Source organism: Acomys russatus, chromosome 12 (genome assembly GCF_903995435.1).
Source record: "Acomys russatus chromosome 12, mAcoRus1.1, whole genome shotgun sequence".
NCBI lineage: Eukaryota > Metazoa > Chordata > Mammalia > Rodentia > Muridae > Acomys > Acomys russatus.
Window position 1 is genome coordinate 13,893,097 of NC_067148.1, and position 14,186 is coordinate 13,907,282.

Below are 14,186 nucleotides of genomic sequence, written 5' to 3' on the forward strand. Positions count from 1 at the left end.
CAGATCTCTGGAAAATCTATATACAAACAGAAACGCTGTGCTATATTCAGTTTTTACAAGAATTGTAAAATGTTATTTTTATGATCATGTCTGTGTATGCCGTGTGTGTGCTGCCTGGAGACCAGAAGATGGCGCTGTATCTCGCTGTATCTCTTAGAGCTGAAGTTACAGGTGGCTGTGAGCAACCTGGTGTGAGTGCTGGGGACTGAGCTCGGCTCTTCTGAAGGGACAGCACGTTCTCTCAACATCTGAGCCATCTCTTCGGCTCCAACAAGAAGTCTTAAACTTACCTGCCACCCAACTGCAACAGTTACCCCTGAAGGCAATTTACTTAAATCTAAATCCCCACTTAACACTCCTTTCACACCACTGAATTATTTTAATCAAAATAGATGCCATGGATCTATAAATATTTTAACAGTTTCTCTATAATATAGTGACCTAAAAATTATATGATCATAATGCTATTTTTACCTATGAAAAAGCCAATAATTTTTCATCAAGTACCAAATCACTTCTAATAAACTTTGGGTGTAGTGGGTTGTTCAGGAAATCAGCACTTACTCTTTCATTTGAATACTTTTCCTGAAATTTTCTTGAAAATTCAGTGTTCGGACTTTATACTTTAAACTGAGTCATCATGGAGTTAGCTCACAGAATTCTGCTTTCATGCTGTTCACTATTTATCTTCTTTAATCAAATGATTCCTACTTGGTGATTTGTTCCATTGCCTGCTGCAGCTCTTCTTAACTGTAATATCTTTTTTGGTTTTTCGAGACAGGGTTTCTCTGTGTAGCCTTGTCTGTGTTGGACTCATTTTGTAGACCACGCTGGCCTCAAACTCACAGGGATCCACTGCCTCTGCCTCCCAAGTGCTGGGATTAAAGACGTACACCACCACTGTCTGGCAACTGTAAAATACATTTTTTAAAAGATTTATTTATTTATTATTTACACAATGTTCTACCTGCTGCATGTACACCTGCATACCAGAAAGGGCACCAGATCTCATTATGGATGGTTGTGGGCCATCATGTGGCCACTGGGAATTGAACTCAGGACCTTTGGAAGAGCAGATGGTACTTTTAACCTCTGAGCCATCTCTCCAGCCTGTAAAATACATTTTTTTTTTTTTTTTTTTTTTTTTTAGTTTCATGTACAGTGGTGGTTACAATGAGTGTATGTCTGTGTAAGGGTATCCCCTGAAACTGGAATTAGAGGCAGTTGTAAGGCCAAGCGTGGTGGCGCACATCTTTAATCCAAGCTCTTGGGAGGCAGAGGCACACGAATCTCTGTGAGTTTGAGGACAGCCTGGTCTACAAAGTGAGTCCAGGACAGCCAGGGCTATACAGAGAAACCCTGTCTTGAAGGAAAGAGAGAGACAGAGACAGACAGACAGACAGACACACAGTTGTGAGCTGCTGTGTGGGGCTGGGAATTGAACCTAGGTCCTCTGGAAGAGAAGCCAGTGCTTTTAACCACTAAGCCATCTCTCCAGCCCCTCAACTGTAATATTAAAAAGGAGACATTTGAGCTGGACATTGTGGTGCATGCCTTTAATCCCAGCACTCAGGAGGCAGAGGCAGGTGGAGCTCTGTGAGTTCGAGCCAGCTTGGTCTACAGAGGGAGCTAGTTCCAGGACAGCTAAGATAATAGAAAAAACCCTGTCTCCAAAAACAAAAACAAAACAAAAGGTGGCATTTCTATCTATTTTGAAAAAGTTGCATATTAGAAAGTATTCTCCCTCCTCCAGGAGACCGAAAGCAAGGCCTTCACAGCATGAACATGATGGAGGCAGCAGCGTCAGAGCCCTCGCTTGACTTGGACAGTCTGAAGCTGCTGGAGGTAAGGCCTGCCCTAACCTTCCCCAGAGGCCTCTTAGTGCTGTTCAGCTGCCAGGACCTCGGGAGCTGTTAGGAAGTGTCTGTAGGAGTGGTGGCGTGCATGTGCAAAGCAGAAGAAAGAGGTTTCCTCAGGTTCCAGGCCAATCTGCTCACCGTAGCAAGTTCCGGGCCAGCCAGGAAGACAACATAGTAAGAATCTGCCTTTTAAAAAGAGGGAAAAGACAAAAAGAACGTTTAAGTGTGTCTAAAATGATGTACGGTTTACAGCACCGAGAAAAGTACTAACTTGGAGTTTTGCCCAGGATTTGGAGTGTGTGTGTGTGTGTGTGTGTGTGTGTGTGTGTGTGTGTGTGTGTGTGTGTGTGTGTGTGTTATATAATCACAACAGAGTTTGAGGCCTGCTACTGCCTTCCAAGTGCTGGGACTTAAAGGCATGTTCTTTTTTTGGTCATTGTTTTTTTCTTCTTGTTTTTAAAGACAGGGTTCCTCTTGTAGTCCTGGGTATTCCCACTTTGTAGACCAGGCTGGCCTCGAACTCACAGCGATCCGCCTGCCTCTGCCTCCCAAGTACTGTGATTAAAGGCATGTGCCACCACGCCCAGCTCTGGGTAGACTTTTATTCTCTCCTAGAGACTGTGTGTACTATACTTGGAACCCTAAGACTCTTGCTAATGTCTAACGTGTGCTGGTTTTCAAAACAAGATGTATTTTAACTTTAATTAGATGAATGCATGTGTGCCTACATGTGGGTGGGTGCGTGTGGGTGCGGTTGCCTGTGGACAATAGAAATGGGTGTTCGGCCTCCTGGAACTGGAGTTACAGGCAGCTGTAGGCCACCTGAGGTGGCATGGTTCCCAGCTCCCATCTTCTGTTAGATGAGTATTCTCACAGCCACTGAGGATCTCTCCAGCCTTTTTGTTAACTGTTTTTGTGAGCAGTTAACTTGGTTAGACACATACTGTAAACATGCCTCTTGGGCAGAAACTCAAATCTCTATTCAGTTAGTATATTTAGCTAGAATTGGTCCCATGTGTTCACTGAATTCCCTTGTTCTGGTTTCTCCTTCTGAGGCTGAACCCTCACTCTCTAGAAGCTCTGGTTGCCACCGATGATATCCTCTGGTTCAAAAGGCCCTTTCATGCCAATTTTAGTTCCACCGCTCAAAGCTGATTTCAGTCTGCTTTCGAGCTAAAGCCATAGAAACTGGTAGCTTACCAACGCATTCCTTTCTTCTGCGCCTTGATGCCTTACACTCTAACTGCTTTTCCAGTGTGTTTGGGCCTTTCTTGCTTTTCCTTTTAATTTTGTCCAGGGTGCTTAGTGCTCATGTGTTACAAGATTAGTCAGGCAGGAGCTTCCTCAATTATACCAGGCGCAGGTACTAGTTGCTTCTTGTCAGTGGAATAAACTAAAAGTGGAAGAGGGCTGCCACATATCATGGGGGATTGTAGGGTTTTTGTTTTAGTAAATTTAATTGTTCAATTTTAATATGAATTAATAACTTGCCTTTTTAAAAACAAACTTACAGCTGATTGGACGGGGTCGATATGGAGCAGTATATAAAGGTTCCTTGGATGAGCGTCCAGTTGCTGTAAAAGTATTTTCTTTTGCAAACCGTCAGAATTTTATAAATGAAAAAAACATTTACAGAGTGCCTTTGATGGAACATGACAACATCGCTCGCTTTATAGTTGGAGACGAGAGACTCACTGCAGATGGGCGCATGGAGTACCTGCTTGTGATGGAGTACTATCCCAGCGTAAGTTCTGCATGGCGGACGCTGCCATTCATTGTTCCTTTGATCAGGTTTTCAGGATTGTTACAGAGCGCTGCGTGTTTATAAACTTGTTCTTAGTGTTCTGCAATGAAATAAGGATTATGCCAGAAATGGAGTCAACTATGACACTCAGTCAGGCATCATGGGACATGCCTATAACCCTGGTACCCAGAAAGAAGGCTGAGGCAGGAGGATCGTGCATTAAGAACAGCATTAGTAATTCTCTTTATTCATCTCTCTGCCCTCCTTTCTTCCCTCCTTCCATTGCTCCCTCATGTCCTCCCTTCCTTACCCTTTCTTCTTTGATTCTCTTTAACTTTCTCTTTCTCGCTGCCTCTTTTTTTTTTTTTTTAGACAGGGTTTGATGGTTTGGTTTGGTTTGGTTTGGATTGGCTTTTCAAGACAGGGTTTCTCTGTGTACCCCTGGCTGTCCTGGACTCACTTTGTAGACCAGGCTGGCTTTGAACTCACAGAGATCTGCCTGCCTCTGCCTCCCAAGTGCTGGGATTAAAGGTGTGCACCACCATGCCCGGCGCGCGCGCGCGCTCTCTCTCTCTCTCTCTCTCTCTCTCTCTCTCTCTCTCTCTCTCTCTCTCTCTGTTCTTTTGCCAGACTTTTTCATCAGACTTACCAGTTCTTACATTGACATTTCATTCTTGTGTAAGCTCCTTGTCTCATGAGAACTTCATTGTAATTTGTGGGTGAATATTTTGAGGTGAACAGGTATATGGATACAATCACCTCTTAGTATCCTCCTGCAGTGGCTTCTAGGATACGTTACACACACACAAAGCTGACAGCTGTTCAAGTCCCTTATATAAAATGCCACGTAGCATTTGCATATAACTCTTACAAATAATTTTTTCACTATACAGTGAAAATGCCATGTTAACACTTGTTAGTCATTATCCTGTTTATTTAGGGGGAAATGACAAGAAAAAATGTTATGTAGAGATGAAGATTCTTTGAGTTATTTGCTTGTTTTTCTTGATGTCATTGGAGAAGAAACCAGGGACTGGATATACTAAGCAAGTACTTTTCCACTAAGCCACATCCTTATCCCTAAATATTTTTATATATAGTTAATTGAACCCTAGAATGTGAACTCTGCAAGTATAGAGGAATAACTGTATGAACTTAGAAAAGCCATGTGTATTCTTCTTATAAACCATAACAGTATTGTTGTTAAAATTTGGTAAAACAACAACAAAAAATTTCTAGTTAATCTATTAGTCCAAAGAAGTGTTTAAAAGGAAATAACCATCTATAATTTTAATAGTTGAAACACAAAAATTGATGATAGTTAAGGTCCTTCTCTCCCCTTGTGCTAGTTAGGGTTACGGTTGCTATGATGCGACACCGTGAGCTTTTGGGAAAGTTGGGGAAGAGAAGGTTTATTCGGCTCAGGTTTCCACATCAGTGTTCACCATTAAGGAACTTAGGACAGGAGCTAACACTGATGCAGAGCCAATGGAGGAGTACGGCTTACTGGCTTGCGCATCTTGATTCCTTGATTTTTTGGAAGGGATTTTGTTGTTGTTGTCTCCAGGCTGGGTCTTACTTTGTAGTTCCGACTGTCCTGGAACTCACTGTGCATTCCAGGCTAGTGTCAAACTCACTGAGATCTGCTTGCCTCTACCTGGGATTAAAGGTGTGAGCTACTGTAGTTGCCTTTGTGTGTGTGTGTGTGTGTGTGTGTGTGTTCGTTCCTGCTTTTTTATAGAGCTCAAGACTACCAGTCCTGAATCAGTAATTAAGAAAATGCCCTATAGGCATTGCCTGCAGCCCGACCATATGGAAGCATTTTCTCCACTGAGGCTCCTTCTTCTCAGATGACTATAGCTGTGTCGGTTACATAAAACTAGCCAGCACACCCTCTCTCCCCCTTTCTTTTCAGAAATGCCTTATTGTTATCATGAAAATTCTTTATAAGGTTGCCTAACTTAACTCTTCTTGTTGAAGCAAATAAGTTTCACTTTTTTGGTATTCTTTTCCTTCATACAGGGATCTCTGTGCAAACATCTGAGTCTCCACACGAGTGACTGGGTGAGCTCTTGCCGACTGGCTCATTCTGTGACCAGAGGACTGGCTTATCTTCACACCGAATTACCACGAGGAGGTAAGATGAATGAAGTTTTAATCATGTTTTAGAAGAAAAACTATGATTTATATTGTTACAATTTGAATATTAACAAGTTGTTTGAAAGAGCCAGCATGAGGAAACATTGGAATATAACAGGAAGAAAAGCAAGCATGGATCTCATTAAGAATTTGAAGACTGTCTTTCTAAAAATATACACAACTATTTTTAGAAAAAAATAATTTGTGGTAGGATGCTTCCTTAGCACATATAAGATTGTGCATTTGATCCCTAATACCATAAGATGAGACAAGAAAAACCCTAAAGGCTTTTCAGACCTCTTAAAGACTATTGTGAATCTTAGGTTAATACTCTTAGCAAGGCTCTATTTTCCTTGTATTTATTTTGTTTATGTGAATAAATAAGTATATTGATTTTAATATTACACGGGTTCAGTAGTAATATTAGTTTTAATATTACGTGGGCCCTGGGCTCAGTCTTCAGCAACAACAAAACCAGAACCTAAAGAGTGTCAAGGACCGGTTTGGCAGTGTGAGGATGTTAGACTTAAGGCTTCTGTGTTTCTTCTCTGCCATTCTTTACATGTGGCTTTCACCTGCATAGATATTTCACTGTCCAGTGTGCTGCATTCTAGTTGGCGGCGAGGGATGGGGTGGGGTGGGGCAGGAAGGGGGGGGGGGGGCGGTGGATTGTCCACTTCTGCCTCCAGAAGTTCTTCTAGTGCACATGTTAACCCACTCTTGTGCTGAGTGAATTGCTGTTCAGACAGTGTTGGCCTCTGTTATTTAAGTGAGAATGGGAGGCAGTCTTGGCCAGTATTTCAGAACTGTTACAGCCACAGTCTTCCTTGACTTTCATGTACTCTTGCTGGTTGTCCAAAGCACCTCTTTTAAATACACTTGCTTTCTCACTTTGTTTCAATATATACTCAGATCACAGGCACCCTAAATTAGCATGGCTGTGAAAATCGTGTCTCTGCTTTCTCGAGTTTTCAGTCCCTGTACCACATTTTGTCACACTGTGACCTGTCAGTGTTCTTGTACTCTCCCTGACCTCTTTGGTGAGGAGAAGTTTAATGTATCTGTTCCTTAGATCTTTGTTCCATTATATAATAGCATGGATCATCTTTTCTAGCTGATGCTTCATATATAAATAATTTCTTCTGAATAATTGATTGGCTCATTTACTTGACATCTTTCCCTGAGTACAAGAATGACATGTTATTGCCTGTGTCAGCAACTTGATGCTCCTGGCTCAGTGTTTTAGCACATTAGCCATTAGACCGTATTTCCTTACTTTTAAATATTATAAATCCTTTTAGAAGCTGGCTTAAAACAGAATTTAAAATATAATCCTAATTACCTTTTCAAGGTTTGCACGATTCAGCAAGGTTTCAAGTCTAGCACACTGGCTGAAATTCTTCACCTAAACAAAGCTGTTCTCCTAGACATTAGTTAATGGTAGCACAGGCTTTATCAAAACTTTAAATATCATATATGTTTGAATTTGTAGTTTCATGTAGTTACCTCAAACATTATTCCCAAGTATACTATTTCAAAATATTTAAAATGTCCTGTTGGGGGATGTCCAGTGTGTCAAGTGCTTTCTGAGCTCAGTCCTTAAAGCCCACATAAAAAGCTGGGCACTGCAGTGCACACATGTCACCGCCATGACTGAGGAGCAGAAACAGGAGGGTCTTAGGGGATCACAGCTAGCAGCCTAGCTGAAATGGCTTCAGGTTCCAGGAGAGACCCTATGTCAAAAATGTTTTAAAAATTACAATTAACTTTTTATATGTATGAATGTTTTTACCTGCATGCATGTATGTGCACCATGCGTGTGGCTGGTGCTTGTGGAGGTTACAGATGGTTGTGGGTCACTATGTGTATGCCAGTTGCTTGCAGAGGTTACAGATAGTTGTGAGGCACCATGTGGGTGCTGGAAACTAAACCTGCTCCTCTGCAAGACCCCCCTCCAGCCTCTATTCGCTTTCTTTGTTCATTTGTTTGAAACAAGGTCTCCCTATGTAGCTCTGGCTGTTCTGGAACTCTCTATGTAGACCAGGGATCTGAGATTCCCCCTGCCTCTGCCTCCAGAGTGCTAGGATTAAAGGTGGGTACCATAAGCCTGTGACTCAAATAAATTAAGTGAAGAAGTGGTTGTGGGTTTTGTTTTGTTTTTGTTTCTTCTTCTTCTTCTTCTTCTTCTTCTTCTTCTTCTTCTTCTTCTTCTTGTTTTTTGTTTGTTTGTTTTGTTTTGTTTTGTTTTGTTTTTTTAGACAGGATTTCTCTGTGTAGCCTTGGCTGTCATGGACTCAATTTGTAGACCAGGCTGGCTTGGAACTCACAGTGATCCTTTTGCCTTTTCCTCCAAGTGCTGGGATTAAAGGCGTGCGCCACCACACCCAGCAAAGAAGTGATTGTGGAAGACATGGGACCTCTGGCGTAGAGACACAACTGCACAGACAAATACACATATACCATATACATAATTGGAACATTTTTTTCTCTATTGTTTTACACACACTTAAATGTATAAATACAACCTCCTAGCCAGGGGTAGTGGTGTAGTGGTGCATGCCTTTAATCCTAGATCTCAGTAAGCAGAGTCAGGTGAATTGCTCTGAGTTTGGGGCCACCCTGATCTACAGAGTGAGTTCCAGGACAGCAAAAGCTACATAGTGAAACCCTTTCTTGAACAGACAACAATAAACAAACAAGCAAACAAACACTTGAATTCCCTTAGTGTTCCTCATACATATACTCACATATACATATATGTACATATATTTGTTTGTTTGTTTACTTTTATTTTTTAGAGACCAGGTTTCTCTGTGTAACAAGCTCTGGTTGTCCTGGACTCACTTTGTAGACCAGGCTGGCCTCGAACTCACAGAGATCTGCCTGCCTCTGCTTCCCAAGTGCTCGGATTAAAGGCGTGCACCACCACGCCCAGCCTGTGTATGTTTTTTAATGCTGACCACTTGGTATTAAATAACCAATTAGGGTATTCACTCTACATGACTCATTTTTTCCTCTTTCAGCAGTCATTGATTGCCTATAGCTCTTTATCTAGGAGTGGAGATGTGTGAGATTTCCCTCATTTTTACTGTCATATCAGGCTGATATCATTGTTTGGGTCTTCTTTTTTTTATCTTACTATACTTTATTTTGTTATCTTTTTTATTAATTAATTCATATTACATCTCAATAGTTATCCCATCCTTTGTATCTCCCATTCCTCTCTCACTTCCGCTTTCCCCCACTCACCTCCCCTATGACTGTGACTGAGGGGGACCGCCTCCCCCTGTATACGCTCATAGGGTATCAAGTCTCTTCTTGGTAGCCTGCTATCCTTCCTCTGAGTGCCACCAGGCCTCTCTATTAAGGGGACGTGGTCAAATATGAGGCACCAGAGTTCGTGTGAAAGTCAGTCCCCACTCTCCACTCAGCTGTGGAGAATGTCCTGTCCACTGGCTAGATCTGGGTAGAGGTTCGATGTTTACTGCATGTATAGTCTTTGGCTGGTACCATAGCTTGAGCAGGACCCCTGGGCCCAGATCCGCCTGTGATAAGGTTCTTCTTGTAGGTTTCTAGGACCTTCTGGGAATAGGGCTTCGTCAAGACCCAGCTATTCCACTCCTTGGAATATACCCAGAAGAAGCTCCAGCACACAAGAGGAACATATGCTCAACCATGTTCATAGCAGCCTTATTCATAATAGCCAGAACATGGAAACAGCCTAAATGTCCCTCAGCTATTAAAAATAAGGAATTCCCGAAATTTGTGGACAAATGGATTGACTAGAAATGATCATAGTGAGTGAGTTAACCCAGAAGCAGAAAGAGTCAAGTGGTATATACTCACTTATATCTGGACACTAGCCCAAGGGGCATGTCCCATGAAAGTCTTCACTTATCAGGAAAGTGGGACAGAGGGGAGGACATCCTATTGGGACTTTAGGCGAGAGAAGCATGGGAGAATGGGGAAATAGAAGGATCCAGAGTGTTCGGGTCTTCTTTAGGCGACCATATTGTTGAGCTTTTGTGGGTACAGCTTGCCTGTCCTGTATAGAAGACAGGTGTGCTGGGGGAGTCTCCAGTCTAGGGACTGTGTTGTGCCTATATGTGAGTCGGAGCTGGACATCTCATGGTGAGTTGTTCTCCACATCTGACCAGTTGTGGCTTCCTGCAATGGTCTCCGTCTGCTACAGAAAGAAGCCTCTTTAATGATGAGTAATAGCTACACCTACCTGTGGGTGTAAGGATAAGAATTTAGAATGTAGTTTGAAATTACGCTGGTTTAAGAAAGTTGAGCCACAGTTTCTCAATTGATGCTTGTTCTGAATAGGCTGGCTAATTGTGTGTTTTATTTATAGCAAATATTTCTGTTGGTATTACCTCCTTTTGTGCTTTAGAAATGAAGAGAAAACTAGGCCTGGTAGCACTAACCTGTAATTAAACCACTTTTGAAGTAGAGGCAGGGGAGTCGGGAGCACAGGATAGTCCTCAGCTACATAGAGACCAGCCTGACTTACGTGAAACCCTGTCTGAAAAACCAGCCAACTACTAATCAACCAGCCACAACTAACACAAAACAAAAAGACAGAAGTGAAGAGAAATTAGAGCTGTGTTTACTATCAGATTCAGTCGACTGTTCGGTACTTGCTAACTCTATATGTAAGAGGGGTTATTAGGAAACAGTGGTAAGTTGAAATTGTGGGGCTTTGGTTAGGTTTGAGTCGAAGTCTTGCTGTGTCACTTATGTTAGTCTCACACTCATGGTCTTCTTGCCTCTGCATCCCAAGTGCTAGGACTATACACCTGGGCCTGGACAGCTAGCTTTCCTTTCCCCAGCCCTGGCGTTTAGACTCCTAGTGAGTGTGAAAGTAGCACAATCTTGTGTTTACATGTATATAGTTCGCATTATCTGCATGTTAACTTAATCTCTGATAGCTCTACTTAAGCATTAATAAGTATTTGCAATTATCCAAACAGATCATTATAAACCTGCAATTTCCCATCGAGATTTAAACAGCAGAAACGTCCTGGTAAAAAATGATGGCACATGTGTTATTAGTGACTTCGGTCTGTCCATGAGGTTAACTGGAAATAGACTGGTGCGCCCAGGGGAGGAAGATAACGCGGCTATAAGTGAGGTGAGTCTGTAAGCATCACGCTGGCGTTCTGCAAAACCATAACACTCACAACAGCTATCCTTGTGTACTGTCAGTTACACACGGTCAGGAGTTAGAAAATTAGGAAATACCATGTAAAGTTATCAGTCCATCTTGAAAATCCCAGCTCTCTTGAACAGATATTATAGACAAATATCTTGGAATTGGTTTTTTTGTTGTTGTTGTTATTTGTTTTAAAAGGGAACTTAAGTATTTGTTTTGTTTGTTTGGTTTATGTTTTGTTTTTTGAGATTCTCTTTTTTTATTTTATTTTGTTGTTTGGGTTTTTGTTTTGTTTTGCTTTTTTGAGACGGTTCTCTGTGTAGCCTTGGCTGGCCTCGAACTTACAGAGATCCACCTGCCTCTGGTAGTGTTGGGATTTACCATTCTTCTCTTGAGGGCTAAGATGTTGGGCAAGTGTTCCAGACCCAGCTAGAAATTGATTTTTTAAGCAAGAGTCAGGCTACCAAGGCTGGGTGAGATAAGACAGTCTACTCTCTGCTCACAACGTTAATGCATCTTTCTGACCCTCTTCTCTGTGTTCACACACATAAATCTACATATACATGTGTATTTATAGTTTTTAAAATTATTAAATGATGGGCATATTGATTTGCAATTTTTTTACCATGTTTGATAGTTTTGTTTCATGTTATTGACTATACTGCAAAGGTGGGCAATGGGTTAAGAGTTAACTGGGGAGCAGCCTGCAGCCTTGTGGGTTTTTAAAAGTTGGCATAGGAACAATTACTGTGTTCTTTCTCATCAGTGAGTAGTTTTTACTGAAGCAGCTTTAATGCAGTTTAACTATTAAGAAGGGAGAGATTTTTAAAGCATAGTGTACAAAGGTCTCAGTTACCTGCTTAGGGTCAAACAGTATTGTTAGTAGTTAATTTTACACACAACTTTTGGTCTGATGTTTGTCCTTCAGGATGTGTTGCATTCTGTTTCTTTAAAGTACCGCTCCTAATTTACCAGGTTGGCACAATTCGATATATGGCACCGGAAGTGCTGGAAGGAGCCGTGAACCTGAGGGACTGTGAGTCAGCTCTGAAGCAAGTTGACATGTATGCGCTCGGCCTGATCTACTGGGAGGTGTTCATGAGGTGCACAGACCTCTTCCCGGGTAGGAACTGCTGCTCTGAGAGCCATCAGTTTTTAAGAAGTGATACTGTTGTATTTTCTTTCTCATTTACATTCAATAACTCAATTGGATACAATAATTTTTTTCCTTTGAACTTTCAGTTCATTGCCATCTGAATATTGAATATTCAGAATAGAAAATCAGAAAGGTTTTTTAAAAAATTACCCAGATTTTCATCTGAGTAGTTTCTTTCATTCCAGTAGTAGGCTGTCAGCCCTCAGTTCTGCTTCTAGGCCCTGGCTTCCTCAGGCACCTACATACACACGGCATACACAGACACACATAAAATTAGCTTATACTTCTGATACATGGTGAAATGAGCTGATACTAATTTAGCTTACTAAGGTCAGCTAATTTCTACTGAAAAGTATGTTTTCTGGGACCTGGAGAGAAGGCTCAGGAGTTAAGAACACGTTCTTCCAGAGGACACAGATTCAACCCCATCAGCCATCTCTGCTGGCTTCCAACTTCCTGTATCTCCAGGTCCATCTAGGAGGATCTGTTTGGACACCTGCACACACACACGCGCGCGCGCGCGCACGCGCACACACACACACACACACACACACACACCTGTTCATATAATTAGAAATAATGAAAGTAATCTTTTTAGTTTTTTGAGACAGGGTCTCTCTGTGTTATCTCGCTGTCCTGGACTCACTTTGTAGACCAGGCTGGCCTCAAACTCACAGAGATCCACCCGCCTCTGCCTCCCGAGTGCTGGGATTAAAGGCGTGCACCGTTACACCCGGCACTCAGGAGGCAGAGGTAGGACAGCCTGGTCTACAGAGTGCATTCCAGGACAGCCAGGGCTACAGAAAAAAAAAGGAAGAAAGAAAGTGTGTGTGCATGCATGTGATGGAATTTTATTCAGCTTTAAAGGAAAGTAAAATCATGGCACTAACAAAATGGATGAATCTGGAAATGATTATGTTATGTAAAATAAGCCACCTCAGACAAGTATTGCCTGCTTTCTTTCTCTCATCTGCATACTTCTAAATACTAATTTTTATTTATGGAGGCAGGTGTGGGTGTAGGTTCTGAACTAGAGAAGAGAGCGCAAGAGGAAGAGATCTCAACATGAGGAGGAAGGAAAAAGGAGAGGAGTAATAGCGTGCATGTAAAGCAAACATAGGGGACCAGGAGGTGGGAAGCCAGGGGGAGGAGTGAGGTAAGGGTGTGGAGGTGCCCGAGTGCAGCCATCACTGCCAGGCCTGCTGGCTCACACCTTTGATCCCAGCACTTGGGAGGTTGTGTCTCTGTGAGTTAAGAGCTGTCTTGACAAAAACAAAGGAGGAGGAAGCAGCAGCCACCCATTATTTTGTATGCTAATTTTTAAAACTATTGAATAAAATGGAAAGGATTATAAAAGATTACATTTTAGAGGTAAACATTTGTTTAGTGAGTAGAACCTCAGCATGATGAAAAGAGGCAGATAATGGCAGTGGATACACAGTGGGAATTGTATTTAATGCCACAAAACTGCGTACTTAAAAATGATTAAAATAACAGATTTTTAATTAGGTATTATTTTACAACAATAAAAAAATAAGTATAAGAGACTTATATTGAAATTCCTTTTTGTTTTGTTTTGTTTTGTTTTTCGAGACAGGGTTTCTCTGTGTAGCCTTGGCTGTCCTGGACTCACTTTGTAGATCAGGCTGACCTCAAACTCACAGTGATCCCCCTGCCTCTACCTCCCAAGAGCTGAGATTACAGGCGTGTGCCACCACGCCCAGCTACATTGAGATTCTTAGAGTAGTTTACTGCCACTGTACAAATACCTGAGAAACCAAAGGAAGTTTCAGAGATTTCAGTCCACACTTGCTTAGCCCTGGGTTTGGGCAGAACATCACAATATCAGGAACTGTGGCAGAGGAACAGGAAGCAGGAGTAGTCAGGCAGTATATATGACCTTCCTCTGACTGGTCCCACCTCACACCTTTTACTGCCTTCCAATAGTGTCACATATTATGAGTCACTAAGGCATGAATCCGTGGGATGTTCATTACAGCACAGCTCTCATGATCTAAGCATGTCTGGAGATGCCCTCACAGACACCCCAGAATGCCTGACCCTCTTCAGTACCTTTTTTTTTTTTTTTTGAGATTTATTTATTTATTATTATGTATACAAGCCAGAAGA

The 14,186-nt window shown here is 41.9% G+C and overlaps 1 protein-coding gene across 2 annotated transcripts in view; it reads left to right on the plus strand.

The window, feature by feature from the left end:
• Positions 1-14,186, plus strand: part of Bmpr2 (bone morphogenetic protein receptor type 2) — a 122,274-nt gene that overhangs the window by 87,184 nt on the left and 20,904 nt on the right. For both annotated transcript variants that reach the window (XM_051153873.1, XM_051153874.1), the window contains exons 5-9: positions 1,754-1,845; positions 3,373-3,603; positions 5,626-5,740; positions 10,719-10,879; positions 11,876-12,023. In XM_051153873.1, the coding sequence (XP_051009830.1) occupies positions 1,754-1,845; positions 3,373-3,603; positions 5,626-5,740; positions 10,719-10,879; positions 11,876-12,023 (747 nt within the window). The remainder of the gene's footprint in view (positions 1-1,753; positions 1,846-3,372; positions 3,604-5,625; positions 5,741-10,718; positions 10,880-11,875; positions 12,024-14,186) is intronic.